This window comes from Electrophorus electricus, chromosome 8, assembly GCF_013358815.1.
Source record: "Electrophorus electricus isolate fEleEle1 chromosome 8, fEleEle1.pri, whole genome shotgun sequence".
Lineage (NCBI taxonomy): Eukaryota > Metazoa > Chordata > Actinopteri > Gymnotiformes > Gymnotidae > Electrophorus > Electrophorus electricus.
The window spans coordinates 6352136-6373982 of NC_049542.1; the positions used below are offsets into that span (position 1 = coordinate 6352136).

The 21847-nt window shown below is 41.7% G+C and overlaps 1 protein-coding gene across 1 annotated transcript in view; it reads left to right on the forward strand.

The window, feature by feature from the left end:
- The window catches only part of rngtt (RNA guanylyltransferase and 5'-phosphatase), a 76303-nt gene that overhangs the window by 49261 nt on the left and 5195 nt on the right, over positions 1 to 21847 (forward strand). The window contains exons 13-14 of the mRNA XM_027029927.2: positions 11479 to 11579; positions 17280 to 17346. Of these exons, the coding sequence (XP_026885728.1) occupies positions 11479 to 11579; positions 17280 to 17346 (168 nt within the window). The remainder of the gene's footprint in view (positions 1 to 11478; positions 11580 to 17279; positions 17347 to 21847) is intronic.

The following is a 21847-nucleotide window of genomic DNA, read 5'->3' on the forward strand; positions in this document are numbered from 1 at the left end:
GCTGGCCAGAAAGCATAACCTTAAAATATGCTGCGTCCTAAGAGCCTAATTACTGAGGATATGAGTAGCCCTAGAATGTCATAATTAAAAAAAAAATTATTATTAAATCAATCTGTCTGAGGTCCGGTTGGACTTGCCAATATAGTGCAAAGGCCTCTCACTGCCGGGGTTAGAGAGAACTCTCTAGGCCCCCACCTTTATGTGCTTTTGTCTCTGCACATGTGGATAATGTAGGTGCAGTGTCTGATCTGTGAGGTGGTTCTTGCCAGCTGATACCCGATCACACACAGTATTATTGCTCAGCCAAGGCAGAAAACGGAGGAACTTTGTTAGTGGCCACGTCTTTACAGAAAAACACTATCATAGGCACATGCCGCTGCCAGCCATAACAAGTACTGTGTAATATTTGCAGGGCTGGTAATCCTCCATGATCTGGTTATGATGGTAATTTTGTCTTGCATTTATAAATGTACTAGGTTCTCTGTCACGCTATGGCACCCTCTGTGATCCATGTTTTTGTTTAAATTCACCTGGTCATCAAACGGTGCTTAGGGCTGTTGGTTATGAAGCAGCCTTGTAAAGAGAGACACTCATGTCCTTCGTACTGTGTCAGAACAAGATGTTCAGTCTTTGCTCGTTCTTCTGACTGTCTGAAAAGGCTAGTCCAGAGAGCATGGAAAACATTCTGTATCACTGAACATTCTGCTCCATTTCAAATGGCAGTCTTGCAGATGGCACTTATGCTTGCTGTTTGAATATTAAAATGTTTAAAGCACATTTTATATAAGGTAAGAAACATTTGAGGCACTGAAGAATTTACGAGAAAGCAGTTGTATTTTCACCAATTAGTTAGTCTCTCCAGTCACCTGTAGATGGGTCTCAACTTGGCTGGGAGCACCTCAGGATGAGTGGTAACTTGCTACCCAAACAATCTGTCCCCTTCACCTGACTGCAAGAAGCAATCGACTTCCACTGTCTTGTTGTCAATGTTGTAGATTTGTGCACTGTGCAGAAGCAAGACATACTACATGTCCATGCGAAACATAGTTTGTAATAATCAGCATAATACCTGACATCCCTTACCTACCCCAGCAGCCTATAAACATGCATCGTGAAGATGAATCAAGGGTTCAAATGTGTACGTAGGCGTGTTCCTGTCTGTCTCAAGCTATTAATGACTGCTTTGGCATGAGTCCAGATGAATCACACAGAAGAAACCACTAATGTTCCCAATGCTGCCGTCACACCATAATACCAGCCTGTTATTGGGTCTGCACCTGCTTCCATGATCAATCCCCGGCACTACAATAACACCAATGCCAGCCGTCAGAGGGCTCAGTGCTGCATTTGCATCAGATCCCCAAACTCCAGTCACGCACTGTGCCGAGCTGTTAGTCAGGGCTCTGTGCTGGGCTCAGAGCAGTTTCATATAATTGTGGGTGTATGAGAACGGATTGGTCTATGACTCACACATCCCATGTACATGTACGGTTTGTCTTATGTCTGTGGTGGTTTCTGCGGCAGGCTGATGCATGTTGGCATCAGAATCACGTTTATTTGCCAGTATGTTTTGTGTTTGTCGTGCCACATTTTGTGTTTCCATCCAATTTAATGTTCAAAGAAATGTACGATTAGTTCACACTAATTTGCATTAGTTATATGTAAACTGTGTTGACATGTACAGTACATTATTGTGTATCTCAATTTCTGAGGACAGAAAGAAAAACTGGAGGTAGAAGTTGCTAGAGTTTGGGTTAGTACAGGAATATTCTAATATAGGGTTCTTACAGTGTCACTGTTTCACAGTTAGTCAGTGTTATGATGGGAAGTGTTACATCACCATTGATTTATTCAAAATACTGATCACTTTTTACCTTATACTTGTTAATTTTCCCCTTACACCATTTGGTTTATATCCCTTTGGTTTTCTTGGATCATTTTATCCTCTCACTCTGGATTTCCCCTACATCATAAATTAGTACTTCATTTTCCATACATGGATGTGAACTGCATAGGGGGAAAAAACATTTATCTGATTAATACACAGTGCAAACACGTCCGACACGGGCATATAATCACCGGCCATGATCACTGAGCACATAAACAAAAAAACGATCAGAGTACAACTGTGGGGTTTTTTTAGAAGTGAAAAGAGTGCTTTTTGGTAATAGGTAGGGCAATTACTGGAGAAGATAAGGCAGAAAAGTAAGGGCACCTTTTTTCTTTCTTTTTTTTCTTTTTTTGAGGACATTGAGATAAAAACACGTTAGTTTTTAATCATTTTTTAAGATTATCTGGTAAGCAAAGTGCATTTTCTCCCCTTGTTTCACCATAGGATGATTTGCCTGGGTTTCCTGCAATGATAATTTAGCAACTAAATAAGATAGTGCAGTAATTAGAAATGAATGTCTATCTGCTATCTGGATCCAAGTGGGTTTGGTTTAAGATCCAACTTTCTGCTCTAATTCAGTGTTTTTGTAGAGGGTTGTGTGATTAGAATATTACAGTTATAAGAAAAGGTTTGGGAACCCTTTTTGGATTTATTTGGTTTTCTGTACAAACATCTTAAATGTCGTCTGATCATCTAGGTCATAATGAAAAAAAATTTATCAAACCGCACACCATTATTGCAGTCACCTAACAAGCATCTCTGAATTTGATTTTCATAATTGTTCAAAAGTCTACTACAAGACATTTGCTGAACAGATTTGGTGTTTTGTTTGGTTACTATTAAAGTACCTTTTGAAGTAACCACTGCTTTTTTCAAAAGTTGCGCTGGCCATCTCAGGTTTGCTAAGGATGACCTGGGTGTTCCACAACATTGTTAGAATGATGTCCTCTGGACAGATGAGTAACGCACTGCCAGCACCTAGATGGCTGCTTCACTGTCTAATGAAGTAAAGGTCAATTTCGAGTTGTGTCAGGAAATTATAAAGCATATTGTCAGGGTGTCTGATAGTGACCTAAAATCCAAAAACAGTGAGTAGTGCAAAATCACAATGTCCTAAAACCCAGGTCAGTCGCTGTCAGTTCCATCTTTTAAATTCCCTTAAGTCGTTCAGTCTCATTCAAATGTCAAAGGCATGATCTGAAACAATTCCCTGCTGAATTATATGTGAACTAAAACATTATCAGAAATCTCCTAGTAGAACCTGATAAAAAGGCACAGAAAGCATTTGATTGTGGATATTGCCTAAAAGCAAGGTTCTGCTAATTGCTAGATAATAAATATGGATTTATATAGTTATCCCACCAATTTCTGTTTATTAATCCATTTGGTCTGTATGGCACTCTAAAATGTGTGTATTACATCCTACATCACAGAGGAAAGCTTGAGTCACTTATTCAGTCAATTTGAAAGGGTACAAGTTGCGTGAAATCTTTCCAAACTGGGAATCTGGTTTGTTCACAGAAATAAACTCTGGCTCAGATCTTGGGGGAAGTGAGCAGATGTAAGAATGGCAGTTGTCCCCTCGTGGAGAGATACTTTCCCCCAGGAGGGAGAGTAGAGAGTGAGTGTGATTATGTGGGATTGAGCACAAGCCGACACATTTCAGATAATGCAGCCACCTATTGAAAATTCCAGGAAGACCATGTCTGCCATAGTGTCACCAGCCATCAACCAAAGCCCTCGCCCCTAGCTCTTATTAATGGTCGCCTGTAGTCACATACACACAGACACACCATACATTCCACCTCAATAAAGCTTCTATTTTAGTGTTACATGAAATATTGGAGAGCAAGGCTTTTTTGGCATTTCCGACAGCTTTCATCTACAATAAGTAACTATAAGGAGTGCTGTGGGTGTGTTTTGTTTTTTTTTGTGTGTGTGTGTCTGTTTTAAAAACTAGGTTCTGTATTTCTCTCTACGCATTTAGACAGAGCATCAAACAGCGCATAAAGTGAAGTGGCAGACTCTAATTGGCTGTTATCCGATGTACTTCTGACATGGAAGTGTCTTCTGCAGCTGAAATTCAATATTATGCCCAAAGAACTTTACACAGCAACAGCTGCAGGACTCCCAAGATACAGACACAATCCCGCTAGGCTGTACAGCATATCATCTGTTAATCAGTCTTTTATTCAAGTGATTCGTAAAAACTGTAATTATAGAACTCAATTTAATGGCATAAAAAGTAAACCAATCTCTCATACTTACAACAGTCCTTCATAGTTGCCAGTGGGTATTATTTGACCGAGTACTCTCAGTTCATGAGATGAATTCATATTGAAATAATGAAAGTGACTGTAAACCTGTGCATTTTTACTCTTTCTTTCTTTCTTTCTTTCTTTCTTTCTTTCTTTCTTTCTTTCTTTCTTTCTTTCTTTCTTTCTTTCTTTCTTTCTTTCTTTCTTTCTTTCTTTCTTTCTTTCTTTCTTTCTTTCTTTCTTTCTTTCTTTCTTTCTTTCTTTCTTTCTTTCTTTCTTTCTTTCTTTCTTTCTTTCTTTCTTTCTTTCTTTCTTTCTTTCTTTCTTTCTTTCTTTCTTTCTTTCTTTCTTTCTTTCTTTCTTTCTTTCTTTCTTTCTTTCTTAACAAAAATTCACAGACACACATGTGCACACAGTTAGATTTGCAGTTAGAGAAAGCCTGTTAAATTACATTGAATGTGCAGAGCAAGGATACAGTACCTGTGGGAGATCGATGTGTATGCATGTGTGTCTTCTAACAGACCATATGCATGTATTGATTACCTGGAGGGGACTGGGAGGAAGGCATGGGAATGGGCTCTGAAATCAGGGAGTGCTGTGCTGCATCCCCAAAAGGAGTAAGACAGAGAGGTGCTTATGAGGAATTGCAAAGGTCTCAGGGGAGTTTGTCCACTGAGACACAGAGCCAAAAGACGAACAGACACCTTGCGTCAATACTGTGATGAAATGCTGCTTTACCCCAGTATGAGTAATTACTACAAAAAAAATGAGCTTATTTCTACCATTTAGATGCCCATCATCTCAGTTTCTTTTCAGATATGTTTGTGTGCTTGGAAATTTTCCGTGTGCATTTATGTTCACTCATGAATGTAGAGAGAGAGAGAGAGAGAGAGTTGTGTATTAATTACAAAATAGAATGTCATCACTGCAGATGGCAATGATAGCGAGTTGAACACACATTCCAGATGGCAGTCTTTGCACCATGTTTACGAACCTTCACCAGAATCTCCTTTTCTTTCAACCACAATCCTAAATATGATCCAAAAATGGTTGTGTGGTTAAAAGATGACACCTGTACATTCCTAGTTTCCCTTTTGCCCTCCACTTTGTTCTGCACTGTTCAAATTCATGTAAAGCCCTGTAAATGTTTGTCCAAATATGAGGTTGGGGCACAGCCTTGGAGCCTGAGAAAAATTAGCTTTGTCATTTGGTTTTATGAGCAACGGCTATCAGATGGAGGGTCACAGTATCAAACGTCTACCCTTGTGTAGAGTCCGCCTGCACCTCTGCTTCACAAAAGGAAATTGCCCTAAAGTAATTGATGCCATGGACTGAGATAGATATTATTAATTTCACCCTCGCTCCCACCCACCACGCTTCTGGTTGGACATGCCTTACTGCTAAAAACTGAGAGATGAGAGTGTTTGTCTTAGGGTTTTTTTGGGGGGGGGGGGCTTGTGGTTGTTTTGGGGATTTGTTTTCAAGTTGCTGACAGGTATTAACACTGAAGGCCATTTCGGGACAATCAAGGTAACATCTCTCTTTCTGTCTCTCTTTGTGATGATCTGAAACGGTGAGCCAGTGCTTCAGGGAGCAAGCAAAAATAAAGAATTAAATAAAACATCTGAAGTGCCTGAAGCATTCGTTTAGTACCGGCTCTCCGCATTATTTATCTGGATTAGTGAAGCATGCATAATTTGTCCTCAGGAAGATCTAATAATGTACGTCATTTCTCGCTCGATGATGACTTAATTAAGGCCAGCATGGGGCTGAGCTCGGCAGCAGCATTCCCTGAGCGACTGTCGAGAGCAGCACATCCAGCTGACCTGCGGCTGTTCACCCAGTGCTGTGGGAGCGGGCGTTAGTGTAGTAGTCCAGAACCTGACCTCACTCTGAGGCGCCGTGCAGCTCCCCTGTGGATATCTGTGTGTATGCATCAGTGTGCAGCTGCTGCTGTTGCGTTACTGTAGAGCCAACAATGGAGAATCCGCTGGAAAAAAAGGAACGGATAATATTTATGCCAGGCGATCTTACTGTTTAAGATTCTCCACATCACAGTTCAGCAAAGATACTAGAATCAAACAGTCAGCATCGGGATCACCAAATCTACGTCTGGCATGTACTATAGCATGTACTAAATGTACCCAGTGGGCATGCCACCCGTGATGCACTGCACCAACAATCAGAGGAGATTTGAGCTGCAAGTCTGAATGAGGCTTTCTTAACGGAGCTGTTTTATGTCTAGACTTAACAGAGGTTTCAGTGAACTGCAATCATCTCACTAATGAACAAGCTTGCACACTATATTGAAATTGGAATGTGACATTCTTCAGTTGCATTTGTAATGTTCAAAATTGCAGATTAAGAATTTGTAATATCCTGGTGTTCTTGTGGTGTGGAATATTATTAAAGTAATTGAAAAACTTTCATGGGTAAAGGGATTTTTATTTATAAATTTTTTTAAGTTAAATGCATGGTAGTTATGGATGCCCAGCTGGTGCCTTTCCCATTTAATACAGTGGCACTGAGCTCTGTCTTGCTTTCTGAATTCAAGCCTTGAAAGATTTAGCCGCTTCATTGTTTGTGTGACACTTGCAATGTCAAGACTATTAGTTCTTTGTTATGTGTAATGAGACCGATATGAGGCATTAATTAGATACTACTTTATAATAGGGATTGATATTTATTATGAAGTCTTGTGTGTGAAGCACTAAGCATTGTGAGAATAAGGAACCAGCAAGACAGAATAAGTAATACCAGGGAAACATGAAAGTTTTTTTTTTTTTTGTGGTGGTGTTCCTTTTTTGTATGGGGGGATTTGGACTGGACTATATGTGAACTCACTACTCTGATCTTTTTACATTGAAAGTTTGCACATCTATTTATTTATGGATTCTTGTAAACTTCATTTTACATTGTCATCGTTTCGTTTTGTTTTGTTTTTGCAATCTTATCCCGGCCTAAGCAGGTGATGAGGCCCTTTCACACATACATTAGTATGATCATGCAATGCAGTCCTTCAGCACCAAGGAATTTGGGCTCTTCTTATTGAAAAGGAAGTTCAATGTTCAGTGAACTATTGCGATCACATTCGTCTTTTACAGTGGCCTGTCTCCTTATGTAATATGTTCCTGGCTCTGCAAAGCCGAAGCAAACCCTCCTATAGTTCCATCCGCAGGGTGCTGTGTTCATATCATGAGCCTGTGCAGACTACAATGTGGTACAAGCCTCTCTCCTGTCAGGCCTACCTACCCTAGGGGCATGAGGGAACTGCAACCAGCTGCTTTTCAAAACCTCTCGCCCACACTCACCACTGCGTCAGATATTTAGCAAAGAGGATACCTTTTGTCTTCTAGATTGTTCTCTTCCTTGCTCCCTTTCTCTTATCTCTCTGTTTTTGCCCCCAACTCCCCACATCTTTCCATCCATCTGTCTCTTTGTCCCATTCTTGGTTTGGTCTCTCACTTTCCAGAGCTAACTCTGAAATGAAGCTTCGAGTCCTTTCAGTCAGAACTAGTAGTGCACATACCCACTGCACTTGTCCTTAAAGCTAATACTTTCGTCTCATTTAGATAAGGTGAGTCTCCTCCAGGATGGTGCAGCACAGCAGTAATATTATTCATGCATGTCTTGCCTGCATTAGATAGTGGTGATGTTCATTTTTAAGTCAAATTCAGACCTCTTAACTTCTAAACAGCTGAAAATTATATTTCTCTCTCCTTGCACAAACCTGGCGATGCCAGCATTCCAATATCAAGACCTTGAGCAGTTTTAACCCATGCCATTTAGGAAATGTATGGAGATATCTTCCCTAATAGGCACTCACTCTCACACTGTCTTTCTGTGCCAGCTTGTGCCTCCTCTATGATCAGGGCTGAGAAGAGAGAATGGCTCTGTTGTATTGGGGACTAGTGACAGGATTTCAGGCATCCCTGGAGATACCTGAACAAACATCTGAAGCAAATGGGTATTCAATGTATCTACGCTAATGGGCAGCTAATCGAACAGACCGAGGCAGATATACAGTTATATGCAAAATAATAGCAGTGTGTTTAAATCAACTGAGAAAAAGCTCAATCCTCATAATAGCATTTATTTCCATATACACAAAGGCACTGGGAGCACTGCACATTCGATTCCAAATGAAAAAATGAATGAAGTATTTAAACTGAAAATGAAGAAGAAAAAGTAATGGGTTGTTCAAAAAAAAAACCAGCAGTGTCTTCATTTTCATTTACAAACTCGAATATTTACAGTATAAACTTGAAGTTGTTTACAGATTTAGCTTTTCTGTTGATCACTGAACTAATATTTAGTTGTTTAGCCTTTATGTCTGATAACTGCTTTACATCTGTGTTGCATGGAGTCAACTAACATCTGACAACGGCAAACAGATATTCCAGCCCAAGCTGACTGGACTACATTCCACAGTTCTTCTGCATTTTTGGGTTTTGCATCAAAAACAGCATTTTTGATGTCACGCTGCAGATTCTTAATCGGATTGAGGTCTGGGGATTGGGCTGGCCACTTCATTACGTCAGTCTTCTTGGTCTGGTGTGTTTGGGGTCATTTTCCTGCTGAAACACCCATTTCAAGGGCATTTCTTCTTCAGCATGACCTCTTCCAGTATTTTTGTATATTCAATCTGGTATGCGATACATGGGTCCGACTCCAAAGTATGAGAAATATCCCCAAACCATTATGCTTGCACCTCCATGTTTTACAGTCTTCACAGTGTACTGTGGCCTGAATTCAGTGTTTATGGGTCATCTCACAAACTGTCTGTGGCCTTTAGACCGTATTATAACAATCATGCCCTCATCTGCCCATAGAATGTTGCGCCACTACTCTTTAGGCCAGTCAGTGTGTTCTTTGGCAAACTGTAACCTTTTCAACACATCTTTTTTTCAGCAATGGTACTTTACGAGGGTTTCTTGCAAATAGTTTGGCTTCACGTAGGCATCTTCTGATTGTTGCAGTATTCACAGGTAACTGAAGATCTTCTTTGATTTCCCTGGAGCTGATCATTGGATGAGGATTGCTTCTTTGCCATTCTTGTTATTCTATGAGCTACATGGATGGTAGCATTTCTTTTCCTACTACATGTTTTGGGTTTTGTTTGCCATTTTAAAGCATTTGAGATCATTTTAGCTGAGCAGCCAATTATTTTCTACACTTCTTTATATGCTTTCCCCTCTCCAATCAACTTCTTGATCAAAGTTCTTTCTCCTTCGGTATAATGTCTGGAACGACCCATTTTACTCACTGAGCAAGGGCTAAAACCAGCAGATACAACATTTGCTGCCCTCCTTTAAATAAAATTGACACCTGTTTCTTCATAGAATGAATGACCTCACTAAATGTCTGTTTTTGTAGAGGATATGAAGCTGTGTTTTGTTTGATACTGCTTAGTACAAATTGAATGTGAAGAGATTGATGAATGCTGGCCATGATGATTTTCTCTGTAAAGTTAAAAAATTAGTGGATAACCTGTATTTCCATTTTAAAGCACTGGTACATTACAGCCCTCAAACCTGTACCCTAGAATCATCCATAATGATTAAGTAGATTAATTCTTTGGAGTTCATGTGGATTTTTTGTGTAGCCTATATACCTACATTCTATCCATGGTTGACGCAAAGATCTTGTTAAACAAGACCTCACTGGACGATTCATGGGCAACTTGCCTGTTTTTTGGGGGTTTTTTTTCACACATTGTTAATTTAATGTGTCAGATTATAAACAATGTCAGATTATAAACAATTATGCTATTTGTTCTGGTTATATCATTATTGTTTACACATTGTCACTACTGATAACTTTGTGTTTGATCTAAATCATATTTAGTAAACATGTTTAGACCAAGTTAGTGTATTAACACTGTTTAATGGCTGTATTTCCCAAACCGATTTTCACTCAGTAGTGTTTTCACACTCTCTCCATTAAAATGGGCAGTGCTTTCTCAAATACATTCCAAGTTTCTAGCATAATGAACTTTTCTCGCATAAACCTGACTGAAGCCATTACAATTTTGCTTGGAGGGAATTTGCAAATCATCTGAGCGTGCTCAGAGGGTTTTATTGCCCATGCCGAGGCTCACCCACTTTCCAGCATGTGAGCGTGAAAAAGTGTTATCGCCCCTTTAAGAGCCATCAGTGCCTGTGTGGTTGCTAAGTTACACACATCAGGCCCTGACTGCTGCTCATTGCTTAGCGACGGAATTCTCCAGGTGTGGAAGTTAGGCCAAATGTCAACGTTTTTTTCAAAGTTTAATGAAAAACTTCAATGTAAGGCTAGAAACAAGACTTTCAAACTTCAGATATAAAAAGTGTTCAGCAGCTCACAGGAGGATGAGGGAGGATTGGTCTGTGCTGTTCTCCAGAACCTTTGATACACTGTTACTGACCCTGACGAGCTGCGTATAGACTGTCTAATAGAACACAAAGCACCAAAGTATTATGGATTCCGCTTCCTTGTCTGCCGCCCTGTTCAAAAGTTGAGCTTGTGCTCTGTGGTTTCCTATGGCCTAGGATCACTTATTTGCCTCTTGTTCTGGATCTGGATAACTCAGTACTGTGTCAGCCTGTAGCTTCGGGCCATGTTGCACTGGAAATGGTGCCGCCAGTGTGGCAAGTCCCAGCTATTCCATTCTTGTTATTTCTCATCGGGCTCGACTGACTGAGGTAGTCCATGTATATAGAGAAGCAATGAAAACTAATCCTGCAGTGACGATGGTAAAGGGGATGAGCTTTATGGTAGCCTACTGCCTCGCCAAGGATAATAAAATATCTGTTAACAACAACAGAGATCATGTCGATGTGGCAAGCAGCACAGATATTGCAGCTAGTGTAAAATGGGCTTGAGGAGCACAGTGTTCCTGGGACCAGGCCCCAAAAGGCCCCAGCACTGGGTACTGGGTGCCCCGGCCCCTGTGTTGCTGGAGAAGGGAAAGGACCAGAGCTTTCTACTATGGGTAGGTCTACGGGTAGGACCACTAAAAAATATCCTTATTCATCCGGGAGTGTGTGCACTGTACTGATTCTGGTTTTATTTTGTTTTGGAGCTCAAATTTATACTGAAAGATGAAAGATATGTTTGAATTTTTAGGGTTTTTAGGGAGAAGTGGCAAATATCTTTACATTTATCATGGAACATCAAATCAGTGCGCAGTTGCTGTTGCCGTTACTGTTGATCATAAAATCAAAGAGATCCTTTGACTTTCAATATATTAATATATTTATTTGTGTTAAATATTAAAAGCTCTAAAACCTATTTCTCACTCACACACTCTCACACTCTGTCTCTCTCTCGCTCTCTCTATCTGAGCAGAAATATAAGCCGGGCCGCTGTGAGGACATTCTTAAATGGAAGCCTCCTAGCCACAACTCTGTGGACTTCCGACTGAAGATCTCCAAGGTTGGAGGGGAAGGGTGAGTCCCTCTCGCCATGGCAACAAGCCTCTCCAAAGCCCCAACAAAGACCATCAACAAAACACGCACATACGCACACACCTCTTAAATGTACGCCATAGTATATTCTCTCTGAAGCCTTTTTTTGAACATTGGAACATTTGTATGGCAGATATATTTTTGAGATTTTTGTGACTGTGCTGGAGAAATATTTTGATGTTTGTGTGTTTATGTAGATGTATGAGAGAGGAGGAATATTACATAGTCATGTGCAGGTAGTAGCAGTAAACTTAATTCAGATTAACTGAATTCACATCCCTGGACACTGGATGATATTACTGTTGCTGTGGCTCAAATGAAAATCGGCCCACCTGTTCACCCACAGGCCCATGTGTTATTATGATTGTTATTGTGCCCAAGAAACTGACCTCCTTCTCTTTGGGAGGGGGCATGGTTTGAGATGCCTGTGAATTCAGCAGGCAGCTAGACCCCAGCAGGATGTTTCTCGGCTTAGGTAACCTGCTGCTCGAGGCGTCTTCTTGAAACCTTCTCTCTCTCTTTCTGTTTTTCTTTTTTCTGGCTGATAGTGTTTTGAGGCTCATCACGGGGCTGAGGTGGCATTACAGGGGGTTGTCATGACTCCCTTAAACCTGTGTTAATGATGGCCAGGATTCACACCCTACCATCAGGAACATTGATGGCCCAAAAAAAAAGAGATCTTTCTCACACAAATACATATACATATATTGCCTTCTTGATGATTGTGTGGGGGTGTGTGTGGTAGCTTGGGAGGTGCTGGGAGGTTTTTGGAGGAGTCTAGGTGTTGACAGGATGTACAGTTTCAGTAAACAGATCAATACCCCTCAAGTGGATGCAGATCTCTTCTACCCATGACTGAACTGAACCACCACTGAGCCGTCAGCATATCCCTGTATGCACACCCATCCACCCACATGCACATGCATGCACATATGCATACACACAAGCACACATGCGTGCACGCACACACACTGAAAAATCTCAGTATGGTAGTGCATATTGTTTTTTCTGGGGTGGTCTTTGAGGTGCTTAAAAAAATGTGCACATGGGACATTAATGTCTGATGTCCAAAATGCCATTTGCCTATGCTCTGCTGGTTTCTATGCCTGTTGCTGATGCTCTCAAACCTGGCAGCTGATCGTTGTGTGTGTTGGCACACACGATCTTGCCGGTGGGAGGGTCCTCGCTCCCGAAGCGCCTGTGTAGAAGAGGCCCGAGGTTAGGCCTCCGTCTCCGCCTCTGCCGAGAAACAGGAGGTTGACGGGTGCTCGTCTCTTCCTCCCACACTGTGCCTCCTCTTCCTCTCCTTCCCGGCTGCCTGTGTGCACTCCAGTCTCCCGCCTCCCTCTTGTTATTTTTCAAAGGGCTTGTAGAACAGTGCGACGACAAAGACGTGGGGGCTGAGAGCTGAAGAGAGCGACTGCAGGCGGCTCCGGTCTCTCAGGGTAGATTCTGCAAGGAGCTCCAGGCATGACTTTGCGCTTTGGCTTTCAGTGTGTACTGCAGGTTCTGTGCGTAATTGTTGTTGGTACCATACCTGGAGATCACATGCACTGTTGTTTTTGGTCTTGTTTTAACACACCCAGTTCAGTTTGTCAAGTGGTAAGTCTAACCATCCTAAGATGTGTGAAATGTAGGCCTTATTTATAAGCTTATTTAGCCACTATTGGCAGCAAAAGAATCTATTGGTTGATAAGCCAGCTTTCTACAAAATGCCACTTTAAACTTCAAAATTTAGACTTTGGCTTCTAAAGTTGCTTTAGTTATGCTGACGTGCTGTTGCTCAACTCCGATCCCAATTAAACCTGTGCGGATGAAATGGCCACTGGCTCTCCAAATGTTCCACTTTTATCAGCAGCTTTACAGGCCCAGGCTGAGAATAGACTTCCTCCCTCCGTCATGTAGGCCTGAATACCTAAATCTCAGCAGTTGGTCCTGCTGTTCTCCCCTGGCACCTGTTTGTCCCCAGCTGAAACACACTTCCAAACACAGTCAACGTGCAGACATGCAGCCAAACAAACTTTTGAGTCTCATTTGTTCCACTGCTGAAATGAATTATCCTCTTGTTGCCAGGGTGTGGTGTTTTGCCATGGTTTGATACAGGCTTCTGTGCATGCCTGCTTGTAGATAATGTTATAAATATGGGTCTGAAATGGCGAGCGAAAGGGAAACAGAAGCGATCGGAGAAGAGAGGGAAGGTGAGCAGTGCGGCCCGCGAGAGAACAGGGGAGAAAAAGCCGCGATATGGATGGACGCATGGTGCCTGTTTGCTCAGCGCTAAGGGAGACCTCACACCTCATTTTGTCTTGATTTCATCATCACGACCATCTGGGACAGAAGATGTTGAGAATCCTCCCCCCATCACAGTGGGCAGGAAACCGTCACCAGCATGCACTAGATTGGTTCAATCACGATAGACTGTCATCTGCATGCTGGCGACAAAGGGAATGACTAATAATTTACTAATTTAATAACAGTCTTAAGTGAATACATTTGGAGGAGTCCACAGTATCAGCCACTGGATGTGACGGCAATGGATTCTTCTTAAACAATAGTGAGTCTGCCTTTGCCAATTGGCTGTGAATATAATTTCTGCATGCTCCTTCAGCCCTTGGAATTGTCAGTACCTGAAATCATGGATGTCTTACTGCAGGAGTCCTATATGCCAAGGGTATTCCAAGACAACAATCTACAAATCAGACATGGCCCCACTGTGCCCCAGATCTCTTTCAACGGGAGAGATAGAGAGACAGAGAAGAGGGTGATTGTTGAGTGTATAATGCCCCTGGAATACTGATTAGCTTTGACTTCTGCTTCCCTTTCTTGATTTCCACTGACGTATTTAAACACAATGTATTCCTTTTTTTTTTTTTTTTTTTTTTTTTTTTTGTCTTTTCGCTGTGAAACATTCAGATGCAAGAGAAGTGAGACAGGGTTATTTATGCAGTCTGTCAGACAGAGAGCTGTTGCTTGTTGGCTACTTGATGAACAGCAAATTAGAGAAGTTATTTGTCCCATATGATAATTGGATGCTGACTGTGTTACATTTACGATGCACGCATGCGCACCGGCACTCTCAGATGTGATTAATCAAACCAAAGTGCATGTGGTCAGGCCAGGTCAAAACCGCCATCATCAACTCCCCTCACTTCTAATTAACCCTTTCATTTTTCATTTTTCATCATTTTATCAGCATCCCTTCTAGCTATATATAAAATAAATCCATTGTATGCTAAAAGTAATAGACTACAGCCAGGTAATGTTGAGAAACACCAGGCCAAGTGGCTTCAAGAGAACATTAGTTTTAGTTTGTACATTCTGAGAGCTAACTGACACAAGTAGCTAACTACAGAACACTTGATAACCAGCAGTGTTTAAAACTCTCCAGCACCATGAAAGCCTCAAGGTTCCTCCAACTGTGTGCAGCTCTTTTGAACCCGAGGCCCTGCTGTCTGCTGGCCGCCGGAATATGATCCATATTAGATGAGAAGAGTGCTCCAGTGTGATCATTACATATTTATTTATCTAAACATAAGACCATGAGCAGGAGAAAGTGCTGGTGTTCTGTACATCCAAAATGGAGCTGCAAAACACTTCAGGTAAAAATACAAATGTGCATCAGAAAAATAGCCTGGCAGGAAACACTTGATGAGACTTTCCCCCAGAAGACTAATAACCACTGAGTGTTTTTCCGAGTGTGAAGGCAGGGGTGTATGTTGGTTTGTTGCCATTTTCAGCCCGACACGTTTTCCCGACCATGTTAGCTGCTATGCTGCCACATGAACTTCTCTCTTTTAGTCCAGTCCAGTGAAGATAATGGTGGCATCCATGCAGCACAACATACATGGACTGTATGTGTTGCAGCATCATCGACATGCTCAGTGATACTAAAATGAATCAAGTCGTCATTCCCCCCCCCCCCCCCCATTATTGTTAGTCATTAACACATGCTCTTAAAATGACCTCTCCCACAGTGCAGTAAAATATCACAGGATATTCAGATATTCAGGAATGCTGAATGGAGTAACTGCAGCAGCCGCATCTCAGCCAGAACTAGTCCCTGAGGAGAATTCTGCAGAGGATGGGCACAAACTTGAGCCATTCTCTTCAACAGGAATCATCTTTAAACACCATATCAGACATTCTCAGAAAAGCCCCCCCACCCCAGCAATGTATGATGCATCTTATTTTTTATTTCTACAGTGAATGGGGGGGGGAAGAGATGAAAAGTCTCTTCCATGACTATGACCGCACCGCATTTGTGTCCTTTCATGGACATATCTGCAAAGGGTCACACTGACAGCTTGCCTGATTCTGCCTTGATAAAGAACAGAAACCAAATTGGATTATATCCTGCTTGCTTAACCTGTTATCTTTTAAGGTGGCTGAGGTCAGCCGTGGGTGGAGTTGTTGTTTTTTTACACTCGGGGCTGCTCATGGATCAGTCTCCCTTTATTCAGACCTTGACCTTAACCACCATTGCCACCACAGCTATGTTGCTCTCAGATCAGCAGCAACTCCTCCAGGGCTCCTCTCTATGTTTAGGCTGTCATGATACCTAAAGCCTCTCATTGTCGCTGTAGTGTCTTGCTGGGATTAAACAAGCCTCCACACATATTCCGGAAGCACTGAAATGGGGCATAAACAATTTGTGTGTGTGTGTTCGTTGTACTATTTTATATAAACTAATACTGTAAAAGATTTCCTTTCCCTAAGCTTTCCCTTTCTTAATATAGAAGCTCATTGACCTGGCTGGAATGGGTGTTTGGTCCCCCACCCCTCTGGTACCCTTCTTTGGATGTGGACACCATTGTGTCCTCGCACACCACTTCTGCCCCCTGCATTAACCTGGGCCTGGCCTAAACACTTGCATACGAACAGCTGAGATCTCCAGGCGCAGCTACTCAGGCTGATGTGGAAGAGGAGGCCATGTACCTGATTTGAAAACCTATAAACTTTGCGACATCAAATCCCATTTGCATTTTGCATCAGGATTTGTTCCACTTTAGATTCTGATTTAGCTGGGATTTGTCCAGGCTTGATTAGTGCCATCATCCTGACAGTCATAAGTATTAGAAGACTGATATTGTGCAATGTGGGGAGCATTCACATGAGAGGTGCTAATAGATATAGATAAGTATCTTGATTTTATTTATCTATTTATCTATTTATTTATTTATTTATTATACATTTATCTGTCTCTCTATATATTGATTTGTTTATTTGTTTATTGAATATAGCGTACAACAGAGAAGCTGTAAAAGGTGCTTTCCATAGGCAAATCAAAACTAAATTATTCTGTTGCTAATGAGAAGATTGTCCAGCAAAGCCATCTGGAGTGGGGGAGTGTTCTTGCAGACATCATAAGACATCAAAGTGCTCAATGATGATGGGAATTTTGCACCTTTGAATCTATGAAGAGTGATGACTGTCGTGTTATGAATAACTGTCTGTGGGGGTGTGGATGTGTGTGGGTGGATGAGTGGGTTTGTGTATATGCAGTGGGTAATACAAGTCTGTATGCATGATTCTGTATGTATATATGTTGATCCGTGTGTGTGGTATGTTCATGCATTTCAATTGTAACTATAGATTCTAGATGTTAAAAAGCCCCCTCTCTCTCTCTCTCTCTCTCTCTCTCTCTTTCTCTCTCACTCTCTCCCCCCCCCTGTCTCTAACCAGATTGATCCCTCAGACTGTAGGCCTGCTGTACGTCGGCAACTATGACATACCCTTTGCACAAATAAAGGTGAGATCTCAGATAAATACGGCTTCGCACCCATGCCGGGCTTTCACATCAGGCAGTGGCTTCTGCCACGGAGCCAAAAAGGAGCCCCTGAAAGCAGCTCCCACTTAACGCTGTGTCTGTAAACATCACGCCCCCCTCTCCGAGTCTGCATTCATTAAGCTTCATGCCCACTGTCAGTAAAATCAGTCATTTCATGAAAGGGTCTCCCTTCGACATTAATATCTAACTATGTGCAAGCACAGTTTGGTAGAAGATTCACAAGTTTTGGACGCCGCCTATTTTTGTTTTAGATGAGGCTCGAAGGGTGCTTTCAATATCTCTGCCCTCTCTGTTTCATGTACGCACACACACACATACACACACACACACACACACACACACACACACACACACACACACACACACGATGACTCACTGAGTTCTCTGACAAATCTGCAGGTATCCAGACCCCTCACAGTGTTTGCCACTCCTGGCAGGCCTACAGTTAACTTAGCCCGCTCCTCTGCAGCAGAAGTTTTCTCCCCTGTTCCAGGGGTGGGGGTTCAACGCAACGTTGGCCAACGTTGCCAGCTCCATTAGTATGAAATGCTCTGCCACATTCTCCCATTCCTTATGGATACATACAGCAAATCTGCTGCTTTTTCAAATAACTACAGGGGACTTGCTGAGTGAGAAGAGTGGAAGTTTCTGCAAAGATGGATTTGATTCAGGCTTGTGCACGTGCATGAACGAGCATATTGCCTGCTCTGCTAGCCTCATTAAACAATGGCATATGCTGCAGTCCATGTTTTGTTGTGTGTGGCATACCTTTTCTGCAGAATTACGCTGTCTGCAAAATAATGTAACATTGCCACTAGTTTGGGAGGAGTAGTTACAATCAGATCAATATTTGTTCTCAACTGCTTATTTTGACCGTGGCTCGCTTTTAAAATCATTTTCACGAAGACTGTAGACTTGTGCCTGTGCTTTGTGTGAAAATTTAAACTAGGTGGAGGTTTATGTGGAGCTTGGGGTAGGTAGAAGCTTGATGTAGTTTCAGACTACTCTGCTGTTTTTAAATAGAGCCTTAGTTGTTTTTGTTTTTTTTTAAATCATGTTTTATGCAAAACCTGAAGTCTGTAGAATTCCAGAAGCAAGCCCACTTTCAAAATTTAATTAGTTCATATGTACACTCTGCATATTAGGGTTTTGGAACTAATTGATTTCTGTTTCCCAATGCCTAGAGCTACTGATAATTATAGCTTGCTCAGTAGTGGCTATTTAAAGTTAGGGTGGGGTAGGCCTAACCAAATCAGGTTTAATGCCACTCATTTAAAACATTTAGACAGTACAGTGACTGTAACTAATGCATCAGTCTGTTGCAAATGAATTCATGGCTAGGGGCCTTTTGACCCAGCTGTCAGCCATCGGATGGCGTCAGGCTGTTGGAAGATGTTGGTGACCATGGTCACCTGTAATCAGTGCGGGGTGTCTTGGCTCTAGTTGGTCCACATCCATTTTGTCCAATCAGGCATGTTAAATTGGCATCAGTGGTCGGCCATAAGGGGCTTTTTTCTGATTAACTATTCAGTCTAAATTTTACTGAAAACATAAAAATATAGATATAAACTGCATAAGGGTTTTCATGTTCCTTTGTGGCTTGAACTTCATAGGCAGTGTGCTAGTCTAATATGGTATCTAGAGAACAGGTGGAACATTTGGCATTACCTTAAAGTTACCGTATACGATTTCATAAAAGGAAGGCTCTCAAGAAGAGATGGGAGTCACTCAATATTGTCACTATTAGAATCCTGCACCTTTAGCTTCCTATTGAGTTCTTTTCTTTTGTACAAGCGCAGGACAGACATGCGTGGCTCATTGGCTGTAGTCTGTTTGGTGTGTTCAACTGTATATAGACACAGGCGATGAGGGGCAACTTGAGCTGACAGAAAGCGGTCATCATTCATTTACAGTTGGCCTATAAAGACTTCAGTTGTTCCAAAATCATAGTTAGGATTGATTGACACTGACACTGGGCTTGTATCAGTTTGAGCTGAAAGTTTTTTTTGGAGTTCTGTGGTTTCGGTCAGCTTATAATGAACTGGTGATTAATTTCACTTTGTCAGCTGTGTGTAATGTTCTTTCCCTGCTATGTGTCATCAGCATGCACATGGAAAATCATGTCCTCAAAGACACCATCACTGGAAGGAGGTGCTGTTATGCAGAGAATTTAAATACATAAGAAACCTTTCAAAGACTTCGAAATCAAAAGACTTCTAAATTTCAAAGACAATCTAAAACATTTGAGAGCTTGTATTGATGAGACATCTCAGAGCAAGGGAGACTGGTCTGAGATCAGGTTATCCTGTAATAGCCTAATGAAGACGGCTACACGGGTGCAGGGGAAATGGCAGTCAATTCTCCATAATTTGAAGAAAGTGGGCAGAGAAGTAGATACTAGTCAAACATGCATCTCGCCTACTCCCTAAACTCAGGTGCTTTCATTCCAGTTTCATATTCTGTTCATATTCTAAGTGTTGACTTAGAAGAATAACTGCACAAAACACCTTTGCATTTTGTACCTTTGCAAATACCAATTATTTGGTGTAATAAGCATTAGTCCATTAGCATAAAAATCTAACTGAACAGATTTTCCACTTAATAATCTGGTGTCCACTGAATACATTTCATATGCATGAAGTATCTTCCTGAAATTCACTCTGATCGCCATAAATCCATGAATAAGATGTGTTGTGGACCTTCAAGCTTAGACACAATAACAAGGAAATCAACAAGTGTCACCCTAAGGTAAAGAGTGGGAGAAAGGAGTTTTTACGATGCCAGGCCTGTTGTCTAGCCTGTTTTTCAAGTGCTGTGTATATTTGTATGCATTTTCATTGCAGAATGTGAACTTTTTTTTTAAATTGTTGTTTTAATTACTTGTCTACAGTAGAACCATTAAAACTCTCCAGGCTTCATTAGATCAGACCTAATTAGCAGTCTGAAGTGGTAATTGATTGGGTGATTGACTGAGAGAAACGTAGACCAAATTCAGTGACAGCTAAACACATGGGTTCTTGTTAGCTGTCTACAAGAACACTACCACTAATGTATTTAGTGCAGACATCTTGTTTGTGTGGCTTGAGCATTGTTCTGACAAGTGCTTCTTCTCCCTGCTAATGGAAATGTTTTCTTGTGTAGAGAATATAGCAAATGAAAGAAAATTAAATCGTTTATATCATTAACTTCACTAAGATTAAGTCATCACGGATGGTTTAACTGCCCCATTACCAGTGTAGGACGTGTAATAGTTTTCTGTGGAGCACACAATATAATGGATAATAACACTGGAAAATTCTAGAAAGCACTGTAATGAAAACTGTTTGATTGTCTTGGAGAGGTATGAGGTGTGGTCCTTTCATCTTCCATGAAAAATGGGTTTTCAATACTTGACTCTGTTGTCTCTGTGTTGTGATCTGCAGTCTCTCTGTTGTTCTTCAGCCGCTGTGGTGTGATGTACAGCCACTGTGCTGTTCTTCAGTCTGTGTTGTGTTCCTCAGACACTGTGCTGTACCCTGCATCCTCTGTGCTGTGTTCTACAGTTTCTATGCTGTACCCTTCAGCATGTGATATGTTCTTCAGTCTCTGTGCTATACCATGCAGTCTCTGTGCTGTGTTCTGAAGTCTGTACCCTGTAGCTTCTGTGTGCTGGGTAGTGAACTGTACAGTGTATTTTGAGTTCCCTACTTTCTCTGTGCTAAGTAATGCTCCACACGTCCCTATGGGTCAGACTAAAAGCTTGGGGCTTCCCAAACAAGCAGGCTCTGACCTTACTGCAGAGAGTACAGCCTAATTACCAGTGTCACTGCTACCAGTTCAAATGCTTGCTTTAAATAGATTGTGGGATACTCCATTATGGCTCTTAAGAGAACAGAAAATTGAAAATTACTCAGATAAGGACTCCAACTCTGATTAGTTGAACTTTACAGATTATGCTGTTCTCATGCCTGCTTGGCATCTAATGGTATTTTACCCGTCTTCAATTTCATCACAGAATTGGGCACATTGTTGCATGTTGTCCCATGTTGTATCATCTATACCTTCCTTTCTCCACACTTATTGAAGCGGCCTGCAGCAGTCTGCATGATCTCCCTGGAGCTTCTTGCAGAGCCTTGGACTGCTGCCTGCCTCAGAGGAAGAAGGGCATCCTCGCAAATAAAACTGCCCTTGGGTTGGGGGGGTGGCTGCTCTCTCACACTCAAACGGGAGGAGGCAGGCAGGCCGTAAAGGTGTGCTCCCACAAGCAGGGGCGCCAAGGTCAGCTCCCCTCAGGCCAGTGACTCATACTTCTGATGGCTGAATACACCAGACTACGCTGCATGAAGTGGGTATGGACCATAGGTTTCTGTATATGAGACCTGCCATCACAGTGCTGTGCTCCCACTACCACCATAGGGGTGCGTGTGAGTGAATGAACTTGCAACTGGTCTTTCCCATGAAAAACTGTTTAAAAATTTTTTTT